The 18156-nt window shown below is 31.1% G+C and overlaps 1 protein-coding gene across 1 annotated transcript; it reads left to right on the forward strand.

Moving 5' to 3' along the window:
- Positions 1 to 3069: 3069 nt before the first annotated feature.
- Positions 3070 to 8783, forward strand: LOC130814567 (beta-glucuronosyltransferase GlcAT14B-like). Its single transcript, XM_057680680.1, has 3 exons — positions 3070 to 3981; positions 7644 to 7719; positions 7803 to 8783. The coding sequence occupies exons 1-3, from the start codon at positions 3354 to 3356 to the stop codon at positions 8449 to 8451; spliced, it is 1353 nt and encodes a 450-aa protein (XP_057536663.1). The 5' UTR covers positions 3070 to 3353; the 3' UTR covers positions 8452 to 8783.
- Positions 8784 to 18156: the final 9373 nt, after the last annotated feature.

Genomic DNA, 18156 nt, shown 5'->3' on the forward strand with positions numbered 1-18156 from the left:
GGCTTAAGTATTAGCAATTTTATACTAAATATAATCATAATACATAAAGTGCTTATGATGTTATCATAGTGATACACTTGAAAAGATATTATGATTAGATATTCCCTTTCAAATTGGATGTTAGAATTAAATCTCGGAAATATATACCAATTATATTGTCGAGGGACTCTTTGGCCGCACTCTCCTTATAGGTATGAGTTGCCGCTTTCCTTCCTTCCTTATAAACTAATCATTGTCCTATGAGCAAGATACACTGGATATGATGATGATTTTGATGGTGGTGTACTGAAATTGGTGACCTCATATGTTTTTGATAACAATTGAAAGTAGTAGTAATTGAAAACATCTTCAATCGTACCATATATTGATGTTACATGTATGTTTTGTTTGTATATTACATACTATGGTTATTTTTGATGTCTCTTTTGTTGAGAATTTATAATGCATAGGATAAGATAAGATAAGATTGCATAAATTACTCCTAATGTATTACTCTTAATTTTATTTCTCAAACTTGTCACCTTCTCTAGTAAGCTCTCACTTTACAGTGCATTGAATTTGGGAATATGAAGGGAGAGGTTAAAAATAATTACCTTACATTAATTAGTCTTACATGAATTTTTGGGTTAGATTAATATTCATATTACTATTAGTGTGAATTTGTGGAGTTTATGTCAACAACAATTGTTATATTACAATTACAACCACTTCAAATAAAAGTCTTCATTGATAATTTGCATGTCATTGAAATTGCATTGTAAGTGTAATACTTGACACAACTTGTAAAATGCATTGTAATAGTGACAAACGGGGCACAAAATGCTTATGAATTAGTATGTTGTATGATGATTAGGTTTTTTAGATGGATTTCGGCTTTTTTTTTTTAACAATTAAATAAATATTTGGTATAGGATATTTTTAATATTTTTTTTTTCATAATCCATTTATAATATTTTTTTCATTAACTTTGGATATAGGTTAACTTTTTCTTTAATAAACATTTAACGGTCAACAATAATGGTGTTCGCTAATGAAAAAACAACTTGAAATTAATAACATATATAAAATAAAGAACCTTTAATATCAAGAAAACAAAAAAATCTTTTTTAAAACTTAATACTTTTGATGATATTAATATGAAAATTTTTCTCCTACGTTACATAAAAGCCTAGCTTTGCCCATGATCAATACAATATTTGATAGTGAGAATAATAATTAAAAGTCAATGTAATCTTAATAAGAAAATTTCTTGAAGTTTAATAGTTATGTCCGTTCAATTTTAACTATATCATTTTCTACAAAGAATTCATTTGAATTAGACCTGGGAAAATTTGATCCGACCCGAAAATGAACCCGGGACCCGACCCGACAAAACCCGAACCCGACCGACCCAAAAGCGACTTAATCCGAAACATGACCGACCCGATAATTACCCGACCGAAAATGATCCGACCGGAAACCGACCCGTTTTGACAGATTTAATATCAATTTTTAGAGTAATTTCAATGTTAGAATTCATTTCAAATAAAATTTTAGTTTTCAAAGTATCTCAACATATTGAGTATATCAATTGAACCCTAAAACTCATCAATAGATCTCAAAAAACACGTATTTAACGTCTTTTTAGCCATCGTAATTATTTTTCTTTAAAAACAGGACGTTATAATCATCTTAATTGAATACATGTATCTTGTTAAATCAGTCAAATGAGTTTTTAATTCTTCTACATTTCAATAAGCAAATCAATATAATTTATACGAACGTTTCGCACGTTTGAATGAGCTTTTCAAAAAACGAATGTCGCTACCCTTAATTATAAAACGCGTATCTTATAAGACAAAATAAGTACTTAGTTAGTTGTATATCTTTCCAACATGAAAATTGTGAAGATAATTTTAACGTCATTTTTATCTAACGTTACAATTATAATAAACAAAATAACTTTTATAAAGCGCGTATCTTACAAGTCTTTCAAAATAAGTATTAATTCCCCTATTTTTCTTGCACTTAAATGAACCTGACATACCAACTATTTTTTGAAAATCGTACATGTAATTTCTCTAATGATTTTTTTTAGACATTTTAATGATTTTTTTTATGTTGAATTAGTCGATTGAATATTCTAATGTTTTATGGTAACCAGTTGGGTCAATCCGAACCTACCCGAAACCCAGAGTGATCCGACCTCAAACTGACCTGATCCGAAACTGACCCGACCTGAAACTGACCTGATCCGAAACTGACCCGACCTGAAACTGACCTGATCCGAAACTGACCCGACCCGAAAATAACCCGACCGAAATTGATCCGACCCAAAACCCGACCGACCGACCGTTTTCCCAGGTCTAATTTGAATGCATCATCATTTGTAGATGTGGTGTTAGATGATAATGAAAAATAGTAATTTTTTAATTAAAATTTCATTATCATGGGAACGACACAATACGTTTCATGAAAATTTTTACTCAAATTATTCTTATCACTATTCACTAACATTTAATATCAATAACTAAAACACACTACGGATATGTATAATGTTTCCAGAGCATTGCTTACGTATATAGAGGCGTTCAAAACAGACTCAACCACCTGATATTTAACCGACCTTATAATCGAATCCTTTGATTTGACTTTAAAAATAGAATTACAATTATATACCTCCTCTAATTTTTAATAGTAGCTATATTTTCGTTTTTTACACTATGCAATGAATAATTTTTATCTTTAATATCTTTGATATTATAAAAATATGCATTAAGAAAAATCAAATAAGATTCTACTTCACTATGTTTTGCATTAAAAGAGAAGTATAATCAAAATAAGGTCAATTGATGAACAATAGTTAATACAGGAGCTGTAGCAACTATTAAAATCCAGCAAAAATATAAAGCAATATAAACACAAAGCCTGATTTTAAACTGACCCAAAATATCTAACTCTTATTTTTTCAAGCAAATTTATTTTTTTTCCCTAATTTACAATACTAGAACAAAAATACATTTTTTGTCCGAAAAAAATTAAATAAAGTCCACGTTTTATTAATAGTTCAATATAAGTCTCCTTCCTCGTCTCAATAAACAACAAATTGACTTGCATATAAACATATCATGAATTAAATAGTTGATTAATACCACTTCTCCAATCACCATTTTACTCGTAGCAAACAACATAAAGTTCCAATCTTTTCGTTTTGTTGTTTTCCTCCACAACCTTCCCTTTCTCCTACGCCATTTTCCCAAGAGAAAATTCCTAGCAAATTTCTCATATATTTCACCTGATTCAACAAATTATACCACAACCCAATAACAAATTTCTCCAATTTTCAATCTTTTTCAAGTTTGCCCCAAAATTGAATGCCATTAGAATTGGAGAAATGCACCAACAATGTTAGTAGAATAAGCATCATCAATAGCAACAAGATTATGGATTTAAGTACCAAAATCATCCAAATCCAAAAAACAAAAAAATGCTTCTTTTTATTGGTATTACTTCCTTTATTAGTCTTGCTTTCCCTTATAACTTCCTACAATTCAAAAACCAAACTCTATAAAACCTCACTAGATCAAAAAACCCTCTTGAAAACCCCTGAATTTGTAGAATCAAAGATGGGAATTTCACCAATTTCCAAAAACCCACTTCCTAAAATTGCTTATTTAATTTCTGGTTCAAGAGGTGATGGTGAAAGTTTGAAAAGAACATTAAAGGCAGTTTATCATCCATGGAATGAATATGTTGTTCATTTGGATTTAGAGGCACCCCCTGATGAAAGATTAGATTTGATAGATTTCGTGGAGAAAGAAAGTGTGTTTAGAGAAGTGGGTAATGTTAGAGTAATGGCAAAGAGTAATTTGGTAACTTATAGAGGTCCTACAATGGTGAGCAATACCCTTCATGGAATGGCAATTTTGTTGAAGGAAGGTGGGACTTGGGATTGGTTTATTAATTTGAGTGCTTCTGATTACCCTCTTGTTACTCAGGATGGTAAGTATAATTATAGTTTGTTTACTTTCTTTTTTTATTTTTTTAATATTTTTTTTTTGCTATTTGATGTTTTTATTGTTGGAATTTGGGATTTGTGATGAGTTTTTTGTTTTTAAATCTACTTGGGATCTTCAGAGAATATTTTAGAAATAATAGTACAAATGTTTATAACTACTTCTATTAATTAATTAATTAATGACTTTGATCAACCATGATTTTGTTATAGAAAAGCTATGTTATTATTGAAGTAAGTAGCTAGATTTTATGGGTTTTTTAGTTTGTTGAATGCTAATTATAGTAGTATTAGATATTTTATATGTTATACTTAATCTAATACTTAGGATTAAATAAACTTTAATTGAATTTATTAATATAGAACTTAAATATGTGTAATAGTGAAATGTCATAGAATTTTGGGTTAATTTAGCAGTTTTAGGCGTTTGCTTGTATTATATGACCAATGTTTGATTTTCAACGATTTTCCTCTTGCCCAATATAGAAAAATTAGTGAAAATACAAAAGCTGCGTTAAAACTTATTCAAATTGAATTAAATTTATTTGAACCATATTATATCGAAAAACTAAGAAGAAATAACACAAGTATTTTATGAAACTTCAAACTAACATTTATTTTTAATAATGTAATTTAATAGCAATAACCAAATGTTCGATATTAATTAATGTAAATGCATAAGTGAACACAAAACCTGTTAAAAACTAGATTGGATTGAACTTAGGTGAACTGAAAATATGTACATCGAGGAGGTCCGTACTTGTATATAAACAAAACATCCTTTAAATTGCTGGAATTTCATTGGCATGTGACACACAGCTTTATTGTTGATTGGTAACCATCAATACAACATCTAAGATCAGATGTTATCATAACCATATTTAGTTTTTAAGGCAAAGGTGGATATATTCATAATGTACTCTGTATTTATTGCTGGACCTTAATTTTACGTAAGAGCTAGTTTTGGCACACTGTGACTTGTGAGTATTTATAAACTTTCTTAACTGCTAAGTTGCCAAATCTGTGAATTTGGACAACTTGTTGGAATACCATCGGAAAAGGATCTCTTTTACCCCCGAAGATTGGGAGTTTTTATACGAATGCTAAGCTTGTATGACGGAGCTTAAAGTGGGTGAAGGTCAGCCATATTTCATATTTAAAAATTGGTGAAAATGTAATATATATGGGTTTATGTGGGCGGATGTGTTTGTGGAAACGGTCGTGGTATTGCAAAAAATAGGTATAATGGAGAAATAATGTGAATGACGCCCGATGCGTGTTAGTTTTGAAAAAATAATCACATAAGGGGAATTTTGAACTTATAATGCCATTTTTGTTGTTGAATTGCTATTATTATGCAATAATATACAATTAGTTATTATAATTGCAATATTTGAGATTCTTTTATGGGTACGAGATTCTTTTTCGAGCCGGAGAACTCCTTTAGCCGCGCTTTCTTTTATGGGTATGATTTGCCGCCGTCCTTCCCTCCCCAGACCTGTCCATAGTTTTTTTCTATGAGTGGGATACACTGGGTAGGATCATGATGATGATGAATATACAATTAGCTATTATAATTGCAATATTTGAGATTTTTTTCGTCTATAATTAATTAACGTATTAGTTATTAGTTAATTATTTTGTTTATCAACTATAGTTATGACTAACTGAAATTTAAGTGATTAATAATTTAAGTCACAGCTACTCTTGTGAGAGACCATCTCTCAAAGAGACGTCTCAAAGAGACGACCTTAAAACAAGAAACGCATATCCTTATTTTCTTTTTAATTTGTATTAATTGGCTATTTAGGCTATATATCTAATGCATCTCTCTGAGAGATATTCTCTCACAAGTCATAACAATTTGTGTTGAAGTTAATGGGTATTAATGAAATTTTAATGGGAAGGCAAATAACGTTATAACGGTAAAATATTGTTATAACGGTAAAATAACAGGCATTACACATTACGTAACGATCAACGCGGCGTTTTGACTTTGAAATATCATAAATCGTTATATAACGAAATTTAACATCACGGCAACTTTCAAACGGGTTATATAAGAGACATAATGGGAGTTTTTATTCTATCGGTTGGTCTCCTCAAGTGAAAAATGTACTTAGGTGGGCATGTCTTCATTATGTGTTAGCGGCGGCAGTTTATTATTTGTATAAAGATTAGTGAAGCTGTAAGGATGGTAATGGGCGGAATGGCCAAACATGGATCAGCATCATACTTGATATTATACTCCCACGTTCTGTGGAATACTTTTATTTGTTATAGGGTGTGCAATTTTGATTTAGTATTCTATTGTACTCCCTCTCTTTAGATATATTTGCATGATAGAAAAAGGAAAGTTATTTAAGAAAAAAATGGATATTGGTATTAAATAAAGAGAGAAAGAATAAATTTGTTTGGTGAAATTAAAAACGTGTTAAAATGTATGGATTAGATAAAAACAAAATAATAGATCATTGTTTGAAAATAGAAATTATGTAAAATGAGTGGCACAGACTAAAATGACAATTAAAAGAAAATGAGCGAGATGGAGAATGTTGAATATTATGAGCTGAAAAAGGAAAATAATTTTGGATGAAAAAACTTCTCTCAATTTGGAGTCAATACTTGCATTCATTTTTCCAAATGATGTTGTATGGCCTAAATCAGGAAAGAGTACAATTTAATCCAAGGAGGTATATTGGCATATGAAAAGAATCAAAATCGAGTTTTCGCTTAAGATGGAAATTTAAGGGTGTTTGGCAATTCGCTTTTGCATTAGCTATTTATTGGCTTTTGCCTTTTTAGTTGGTTAAACAGTTAGAAAAAGACTTCGGTGAAAGATTTTTATGCCAGCTAAAATATGGCTTTTAATTCAAAACCAAAATATTACTTAAGGTGGTTTTTCCATTGCCTTTTGAGTTTCCATAATTTTTCTAATAAACAACCAATAACCAACAATTGATTTTCGCCTAACATTTTCATAACAATTGGTTTAAACAGCTAGTTAAAACCATTCTTTTATCAACCAATATTTTTAGTAGATCAAACTGGCCAACAATCATTTGCCAAGCATAGTCTTACTCTGGCATGAAAGATTAGTTATAATACTATGATTATGCATTTCATATCCCCTTGTGTGTTTCTTGAACTTATTAGGATTAGAATAATAAAAGGAGTAATAGATGAACTTGAGTCACAAGATGTATGTCTTTGTGTCAGTTGAACGTCTATGAGGTCCCATATGAAAGTCAAATATCCATATTTTGGCAACAATACTTGTTTATCACAGCCACTAACAGGACTGGCAGACTTTCATTCTTTGATTCAAGCAAGGAAAGTAGTAGGGACCAAATATCTGTATTTTGGCAACAATACTTCATTGTAGAGGTGCTCATTCAGGTCATTGTTTCGGGTCGGTTCAAAAATTGGGTTTTGTGTCCACATTGATTTTTACATTATTATTCTATTTACCAGATCATTGGGTCTATTTTAAACACCTCTACCTTTTTTGCTACGGTTTAGTGCTTATTCACAATATTTCAACATACTACTTGTTATCTGCTGTTCCAAATGGATCCTTTAGTCCCACATTTTCGGTCAGTTCCTCGACAGTACTTTTTCTGATTTGCTTTCCGATGTTGTGCAACAGATTTGCTGCATGTATTATCAACCATACCAAGAGACCTTAATTTTATTGAGCATACTAGCGACATTGGGTGGAAAGAGTACGTGACACTCGTTTTTTCTCACGTGTATTTTCTATCCAAACGATGTTGAACCAGAGTGAATATGTTCTTGTTTTTGACAGGTTCCATAGAGCAAGACCTATTTTAATTGATCCTGGTTTCTACAGCTCTCAAAAATCTGATATCTTTTGGGCACCTGAAAAAAGAGGCTTACCTACAGCCTTCAAATTATATACAGGCTCTGCTTGGATGATGCTTTCTCGCCCTTTCGTTGAGTACTGTTTATGGGGTTGGGATAATCTCCCGAGGACAATTCTAATGTATTACGCCAACTTCCTTTCATCACCTGAAGGGTACTTCCATACTGTTATATGCAATGTCGAGGAATTCAAGAATACGACAGTAAATCACGACCTTCATTTCATATCATGGGATAATCCTCCCAAACAACACCCACATTTTCTAACAAGCGAAAATTACAAAAGCATGGTGAACAGCAACGCACCCTTTGCAAGGAAATTTGGGAAAAGAGAAGCAGTATTAGACAAGATTGATTCTGAGCTATTGCGTAGCAATAGCAATGGATTTGTGCCTGGAAAATGGTTGGCGACAGAAAATGGGAATGATACTGTCGGTTCTTCTTATAGAGTGGTAAACGACACTTCTGAAATATGGCCTGGTCCTGGTGCTGATAGGCTCAAAAATCTTGTCCGAAAACTATTATCTAAAGAAAATTTTCGTCCAAGACAATGCACCTCGGTTCCATTATGATTTATACTTTCAACTTCATACGGGATTTCCTTGCGAATCGATGAGTGAAAAACACGTAGAAGCAAGGATAAAGTCGGGGACTATGTATACTGGTTAGTCTACACTCCGTGCTTCATTCTTCGGTTAGCTTCTTAGATATGATTTAGTTGCAAATAGATTGAATTTAAACGTTGCATATGATGGGCTCATATAGTATAGTAATATTTCCTGAATTTTCTGTGCTTCTTGATAAAAGAAACTGCAAACCATGTATTTGCTGAATGATTAGTAGTCAAGAATTTTTTTATGGTCATGTGTATAGAAATATAAATATGTCGATCATTTTTGGAGCAGCTACTATTTCTGTACGATTGAGTGTACACTGATATCACACGGGAGACTGCCATCCACACGAAAATGGTTCTTGTTTGTATACTAATAGTCGTCATCAACATCATATTCAGTGTATCCCGCTCATAGAAAACTATGGTCAGGGTCTGGGGTTGTATACTAATAGTCGATAGAGGTAATTATTCTGGTTATCGGATCGCTTTTCAACGGGTGTGATGTGGTTCGGTAGGATTTTGAATCGCTTACTTTCGGAAACGTGGCTCGTCGAGTCATATTTGGGTCAGATCGTTAAGTTGGGCTTCAATTGAAGAACAATTATTGGGTTTGCACCATTTCATTGCCGATTAAAGCTGGAGTTGAGTGTTAATCGGGTTCAGGTTATCATCAGTTAATAATTGGTGCGGTTTAACTGGACACAATTTGAGTTTAGACTTTATTTTTTGAGTAGGATTATGTTACATGCTACTGTGAATTGGGTCAATATTGGAGTCAGTTGATAGTGATTTTTAAATGGAAATATGATCAAATTCTCTTTTTTTATGGAAAAACATTTACTATGCAAATCAATTGGTGATTGTTACTCGAGTTGAGTGTTAATCGGGCTCAGGTTATTATTGGTTAATAATTGGTGCGATTTAACTGAACACAAATTGAGTTTAGACTTTATTTTTTGAGTAGGATTCTGTTACATGCTACTATGGATTGTGTCAATATCGGAGTCAGTTGATAGTGATTTTTAAATGGATATATGATCAAATTCTCTTTGTTTATGGAAAAACATTAAAATTGGTAATTGTTACTTTGTCACTTTTTCTTAATTGATTGTAAATCAAAAATAAGTTTATTATTTTTCTTCTAATTTAATTAAAAATAGCTTAACAAACATTGATAATTGATTTTTAACTCTAAAGATACGAAAATATGTAATTGTAAACTTAAATTTATGAATATATAAGTTGATTATATTTTTATGTTTAATAATCAAAGCTCAATCTATTAGAGTGAATAACACTAATTAGACCAATTTGATTTACTTATTAGCAAATAGTTATAGTCAATTAACTAAAATATCAATTAATCAATTAGCGTTCATTTTTTCTAAAACCTCGTTAAGATGTACATAATTTACAATATAGTGCCACTTAGTTTTATAAATCACATTAGCCATGTTGAAAGGTCCTAAAAAAGATAGCTTCATATACAATTCAAATCTTAAAAAGAAAGGACGTTAAAATGTTATGGATATATTACATTACTTTTTGGTAATCGCCTTATCGGTATTAAATGGTGTAATTTATAATGAAAAAATTAGTGTAATTTTAGTAAAGATATATCTCGAAATACCTAAAAATTATGTTTATTCCCCTTTCACAATTTTATTTTCTTCACAAAATTCATTTCATTGCATTATCATTTAAACATGTAGTTTATTACTATGGGAATGAAATATTATATATTATGAAAATTTACACTATAAATTATTTTCATTACCAATAATTAATATCGTTAAATTTGATAATTAATAGAGTACTCTGTTTTTCGATTATTCAAATATTTCGGAGAATACAACGTGGGTAGAATATGACTTGATTTGATTTGTGTATTCATTTATCGGATATATATTTTTAGTATAATCGTATTGAATATGTATCATGTTGAATTAGGCACTTATTCAGATGTTTGAACATATCAGATTGGGGAGAATATGACTTAATTTGATTTCTATTAGGTTCAGATAAAAATTAATCACAATTTGGGTTTAATTTTAACATTTTTGGTTATTACATGGTGATGTCGGGTTGCTCAACCTGAAAAAAAGTATTGTTCTATTTAGGAATGCAGGCGGAGCGGGTCTAATAAGAGACCTGCCCATCGGGGAGGGGATGGGTCCCGATTTGATGGGTCATGGGGCGGGTACGGGTATAAAATTCATACCCACCGCGGGGATGGAGATGGGGATAGGTTTTAGGTGATACCCGCCCCATCCCCGCCCCGCCCCATACCCGCCCCACCCCGCCTCAAGATACCCGCCTCAAAATATATAAAAATTTTGGATGAGATTATTCTGGATTGATTTACTTTGGATGATTTTGAGTTGATGTTGAAATACTTTTGTTTTAGACATGTATATTTGTTTGAGACAAGGATTGAATATAAATATGTGGCACAGATGGGTATTAAGCGGGGATTTGACGGGTGATGGGGCGGAGAAAATGGGTATTACACGGGGATTGATACCCAGATGGGTGGTGGGGCGGGGATGGTTTTAGATACAAACCCATCGAGGCGGGGACGGGGAAAAAAATTATACCTGCCGTGGGGATGGGGATGGTAATTCCAATGCCCGCCCCGCCCCGCCCCGTTTACATCCCTAGTTCTATTCATATTACTTTTGAATTCAGTTTGAATTTTTCAGGTCTGGTCACTTGTAAACATCATGTTAGAGTTAGCTAACGAATGCGGGAGTGTGGGCCTAAAGGTGACACGAAGGGTTAATGACGATGGCTTGAAGGTGCACTAATGAACAATAATTATATGCAAGTATTAAGGTGATTTAAGCAATAAAAGTAAAACAAACATTAACACCAAGATTTAAGGTGGTTCACCATTAATGAGCTAGGCTACATCCACCATTAGGGGTGTTTACCGGTCCAAACCCGGACCGAAAGACTGGAATTTTGAAATTGCTAAGACGGGAAACCGATCCGGTTCGGTCCTGGTCTAACTCGGTTTCCTCCCAGTCCGGTCTGAGTTTAGACCGATTGGACCGGAAGTCATTTTTGATACCAAAAATAAATTAAGAAATTGAAGATTTTAGAATAATTTAGCAAATTAATTATTATAAATTTAAAATATTTGAGTTAAAAAACTTATTTTGTGTTAGAAATAAAAATATAAAGACCTTTAAATAAGTATATACATAAAAATCGTAAATATTATTCCCCTTCAAAATTAATTTTATATACATTTGGTCTAATCCGGTCTAACCCGAATTTTTCCGGGCATTGACCGGATCGGACCGAAAACCCAGAATGAAGAATAATTAAGACCCAGAGCCCAAACCGGATGCAACCGGTCCGGTTCGATTTCGGTTCGGACTGCCGGTTCGGTCTCATTTTACACACTACTATCCACCATCCTAGGCTAGTGCATCATTATGTGTTAAAGGATAGAGGAGCATCAAAGCTCATTACAAAGCTAAAGGAATTACATCAATTGAGAGTAGTGTAAGTTAGATATACATTTGAGTAGAGAATCGAATGAGTATGGTTAGAGGTGTTCATTGGGGTCATCGGGTCGGTTTCGGACGGTTGTAATTTGGCTCGGTTGGTTTTCGAATCGGTATATTTTCGGTTGTATACAACAACGGGTCATACTCGGGTCAGATCGGTTGGTTACGGATCAGTTTAACAACGGTTGTTCGCATTATCGGGTTCAAACCGGTTTGTTATCGGTTGAAATTCGAGTCGCGTGTCAATCGAGCTCGGGTTGTCATCGGTCTTACATTAGTTCGGTTTTTTCGGGCACAAATCGGGTTCGAGCTTTATTTTTCGACTAGTTATCGGTTACGAACAACTATCGATCGGGTCAATATCGAAATAAGTTAATAGTCAGGTTTTTAATTGATGTATGCTCATTTTATGGCAGATCAATTTATTTCAATTAGTTTATATATATATATATATATATATATATATATATATATATATATATATATATATATATATATAGATATAGATATAAATATATATAGATATATATATATATATATATATATATATATATATATATATATATATATATATATATATATATATATATATATATATATATATATATATATATATATATATATACATATATATATATATATATATACATATATATATATATATATATACATATATATATATATACATATATATATATATATATATATATATATATATGTATATATATATATATATGTATACATATATATATATATATACACACACATATATATATATACATATATATATATATACATATATATATACATATATACATATATATATATATGTATGTATATATATATATATATACACACATATATATATATACATATATATATATATATATATATATATATATATACATATATATATATATATACATATATATATATATATATACATATATATATATATATACATATATATATATATATATATACATATATATATATATATACATATATATATATATATATATACATATATATATATATATATACATATATATATATATATATATATATATATATATATATATATATATATATATATATATATATGAGACTAATATTTAATAATGCATCATGTTGCTACTTTTGATAATTGATTAAATATTAAAACTCGATAATCGAAACTCGATTTGTTTGAATGAATAAGAATAATCTAAACTATCTCATAGGCTATTAGAATATACATTACTCTATTACACTAATAATCGATTGTATTTCTAAGTTTGATAATTGAAACTTATTATATATAACAAAGTGAATTAGATTAATCAAGTAATCATAACCACTTTATATGATATTATGTATTTATACTTATTAGTGACCTTGAAGACTTTAAAATAATAAATATATTACACTAATAATTGATCGTATTTAATTTAAAACTTATTAATGTTCGCAACTAGACCTATTGGAGTGAATGAAACTAATACGAACTATCTTATAGAGTTATAGTTACAGTTACAGATTATCATTGACAGTTAACTCAATGCTATTACTTATTAGTTATTACTGATATTGAATGCTCTAAAGTAATTTATAGGCTATTAATAATCGATCGTAATTCACTTATTGTAATTCGATCTATTAAAGACTTATAGTAAATGAAACTAGTACTTCACCTTTTTTGTTACTTTGAATTAAATAGCCTAAATTATGCAATTTTACCAAATTCAATAATAAAAATATTTAATATTTGATATAAAATATTTATATTACTCAAATAAATTATTTTAGATAACTAATTGTCCAATTTGATGAATATATTACTCAATTGATACATTACTTGCACAAAATGTTATTGGTTATTTCGATAGCACACGGATAAGATGTTTTAGCCGTTGGATTATAATGCTAATATCAGATCAGCGGTCAACAACTTGCCACGTCACCGTCATTTGATAAAAAAGGATTTTGGTTCCTTTCTTCATCCTGTAACAGCGACATTTCCCAAATCTTGCTCTAATAAACCCTAACTCAACTCTCTCTTCTTCATCCTCTCACTGAAACCGGCGGCCCTTTTACAATCCTATCTGTTCTCCTCCAATCCGGCCGGTAGAACACGTTCATCTCCGGCAGCATGTAGTACCGTAGGTATGAAGTTCTTGTTTTTTTTCTTTTTCTCTGTACCGTAGCAATTGTATGTGTTAGTAGCAATTTGGCATTCTTTATCTTTCAAAATGAGCTGATAATTGGAATTAGGCACCAAGTTCTACTGTAATACTCCTTCTTCCTTTTGATCTAACTTTGATTTGCATTTGAGTTCTAATTTTGTAATGGGCTGAATTTTATTTTATCATAGATTTTTTAGGGATGAACATGTGTTTATTTGCTCTTACCACATCAGTGTCTTTTGAGTTCTTGCTAGAGTGCTAGTTTATCATAGATTTTATCATCAGTGTTTATCATAGATTACATGAAATTGTAAGTTTGGGTTGAACTGTTCAACTGTCAATTCGATTCTTCAGCAACTATTCAACTGTAAATCTCCAAATGTCGCTGTACTTTTGCATCTGTTTTCTTGTTTGGGTTGAAATTGTAAGTTTTTGTATAGAAAAAGGCTGATATTCATGGTTAGCTTTATCAAATGGACCCCTGTAAGTTGTTCATATGTTGTTCCTATGTTGAAATGGTTGCAACTGTCAAGTTTTTGTAAGTTGTTCATATGTTGAACCCATGTTCTGGTGTTTTTAGTTAGCTTTATCAAATGGACCAAAATCTTTTTTCATTAGCATCATTTTCTTTGTTATTGATCATACCACTATGGTTGACGTTAGTTCTACAATTCACAATCATATATTGGATCTGAATATTCTAACGTAAATGTTTTTGCTTCTATCGGACACAATTTTCACAGTATCACGAAGAAGCAAATTTGTTGATGATGGATCAAGGAGAGCTGTGATCTGCTCATTATAGTGAAAAAATATTCAAATATTGTTGGTGTCATTCCTCTATGGGAACTATGCGTAAAATCATCGGACCATACCCAGGATTCGGAGGCTTACTTGCACTCTTAGTTGGTGTAGTCTGAGTTGAAGTACTCTCAGAATACCAGCTATAAGTCCTCCAAGCAGTGTTTCTTTGTCACTCATTTTTAATAGCTTATTATTCGGAGAAGTATAAGATAGTTTGTAATTGTATTAGTAATCTTAAATATATATTAATATATAATTTTGTTCAAACAATGTTCAATACTTCTTTTGAAATTAGAAGATGAGATTAAATTTGTTCAATCTCTAATTCTTAATTGTAGGAAGATGAATTTTAATGAGGCAAATGAAGCTAATGGTTTTCAATTTGACAATATTTCGAACACAGGAAATGAGAAAGTTTGTAAGGCAAAATACCACCTACGACGTGCTTGTGAAAGTGAGGATACCTGCATTAGAGGGATGGGAAATGAGATGTTTGAGAAGTTAGAGAATTATTGGGGCGAGTCCTCTTTAATTTTGTCTATTGCTGCGGTGTTTGACCCTAGGCATAAGATTCCATTTCTAAAACATCATTTTAGAAAGGTTTATCAATCTGAGGATGAGGTTTATCAACAAATTGTGAGGGTTCGCTCAGGACTTGTCAATCTTTTCAATGATTACAAGTCTACAATTACTTTATCGACTAAAACTCATCAAGCTTCTACTTCTGAAAATGTCGCATCAGTTGGTTCATGCTCTCGTGATTCTGATGGCTATGAGGTATGTATTATTTAATTTTAAACTCCTTTTAACAGTATATTTATTATTATTACTATTAATAAGTTTCATATATTTTATTGTTTGTTTACAGAGTTTTGAAAGTTCTCAAGAACTACTTTTTTCTTCAAATATTTTATCGGAAGTGGAAAAATACCTTGAATCACCTTTGCACATGCATGGTGATTCGAAATTTGATATTTTGTTGTATTGGAAAGACCAACAAACTACTTACCTAATTATGTCTGAAATAGCTAAAGACATATTGGCTATTCCAATAACCACAGTTGCATCCGAATCAACTTTTTCTATGGGAGGAAGAATTTTGAATAGATGGAGAGCATCCCTTTTATCAAGACATGTTGAAGCCTTGATTTTAACTCGTAATTGGTTGTTTGGATATGAAGAAGAACCTGATGAAGTAGGATTAGTTGTTGGAAGTGACTTAGTCCCCGATGCAGAATCGCATGCTAAGGGAGATCAGGGTCCAAGTGGATCCTCGTCTTCAGAATCTGGTACGTATTTTACTTTTTAAATAAATGTTAGTTAATTATCATTCTATTATAACTCGTGTTTCGTGTACTTTATGTACTCAGTTATGGTTTGTTCACTTGATTGTTGCCATGCAAATGATGTTGGTTCTTATGGATCTGATTGTGGCTCAAATTGAAACACGAAATCTGGACACAAGTAATTTAACCTTACAAGTCACATGGAAACTTGATAGTTGTTGGGTTGGGTGAATGTTATCCATGAGTCTTAGTCTTATAGGCAACTTTCTAATAGCCTTGTTTACTTGAGATTAGGCAATTAGAAATGTTTCTTTAGCTATGATTCATGTTGGTAGCTTGCTAAACATGCGGCGTTTGTTGACCTTGAGACGCATTACAATGATCTCACCCGACATGTGATACATATTCTGGTAGAAAAATTTTAAGCGTTTCTTTTTTGTATCTTTCTTATAAGAATGAATTACTTTCTTTTAATACTTTTTTTGTTTGTTTTTGTTCAAAATTGAAATATAGTACCACAAGCAAAGCAGCAGTACGTGAGAGATTTTGGTGCTCGTTGTCGACTTTTATGTTTTGTTTTGGAGAAAGTATTTAATGGTGGACATACTCACGTACATTTGATGGATGATACTTTTATCGTGGATATATAACTATATATAGTTGCTGATTGAATGTTAATTTTTGGGGTTAAAAACTTGATATTTGTATATTTACATTAGGTGGATGTATAAGTGATGGATGTAAATTTTTGGGGTAAAAAACTTGATATTTGTATATGTTAATTTGGTGGATGTATAAGTGATGGATGTAAATTTTTGGGGTTAAAAACATAATATTTGTATATTTATATTTGGTGGATGTATAAGTGATGAATGTAAATTTTTAGGGCTTAAAGCTTGAAGAATTGGTGGAATCTTATTGGTTTATAATTGATTTGCTAAAATATTTAAATATAATCTTGTTTAAAATCATTCAATATTAGAAATTAGTTTTCAAATATTCAAAAAATCATAATTAGAAAACTGAAATTGGACCTAATTTGCTAAAATTAGGTGAAAAATTGATTCGGATTTATAACAGTTCGATTAACAATCGGTTCGAGTTGGTATCAGTTCGGGTTAAAAACAGTTCGATTAATAATCGATTCGGGTTTGTATCAGTTCCGGTTAAAAACGGTTCGATCTTAATCGGTTTTAGTCAGGTTGCATTCGGTTACGTGCATAATTCGAGTCGGTTTTGACTCTAGTCGATCACTGTTCAGTTCGGGTAACATCGGTTAAGGTTTATATATCGGTTATAAAATTCGGTTGCAGTTTGAGTTCGATTTTTCCCTTTTCGATTATCAAACAGTGCGAGTGAAGTATCGCTTATGGTAATTCCAGTTCGGTAAACCTAAAAAATTTACATTTTTTCGGGTCGGATAATTTTTGATTTCGGGTCGGATTTTCGGGTCGGGTTTATTTTGAACAGCTCTAAGTATGGTAAGGATGGGAGACTCAAGCTTGTAGCTTGGCTCTATACACTACAACAATAGCAATACAACTTATATAGGGTTACTATATATATGTAGGTGCAAGATCCAATAAGAAGGGTGTTGAAAAAGTGAAGGATAAGAAACATTCAACACCATTGATTTCAATAAAATAAAAAAATCTAAGGTCACAATTGAGCCAAAAACACTTAATTGTAAAAGTCACTATCTTACACAAAAAGTAATTATGACATAAATTTGAAGAAAATGTTCTTAATTTATAATATAATATCCTTTTTTGTATATATAGTAATTAAACAAAAATCCTTATCGTTCTTATTTTAAATCTTCCTCATTTGATCTTGCATATATATATATATATATATATATATATATATATATATATATATATATATA

The sequence above is a fragment of the Amaranthus tricolor genome, chromosome 6 (assembly GCF_026212465.1).
Source record: "Amaranthus tricolor cultivar Red isolate AtriRed21 chromosome 6, ASM2621246v1, whole genome shotgun sequence".
NCBI lineage: Eukaryota > Viridiplantae > Streptophyta > Magnoliopsida > Caryophyllales > Amaranthaceae > Amaranthus > Amaranthus tricolor.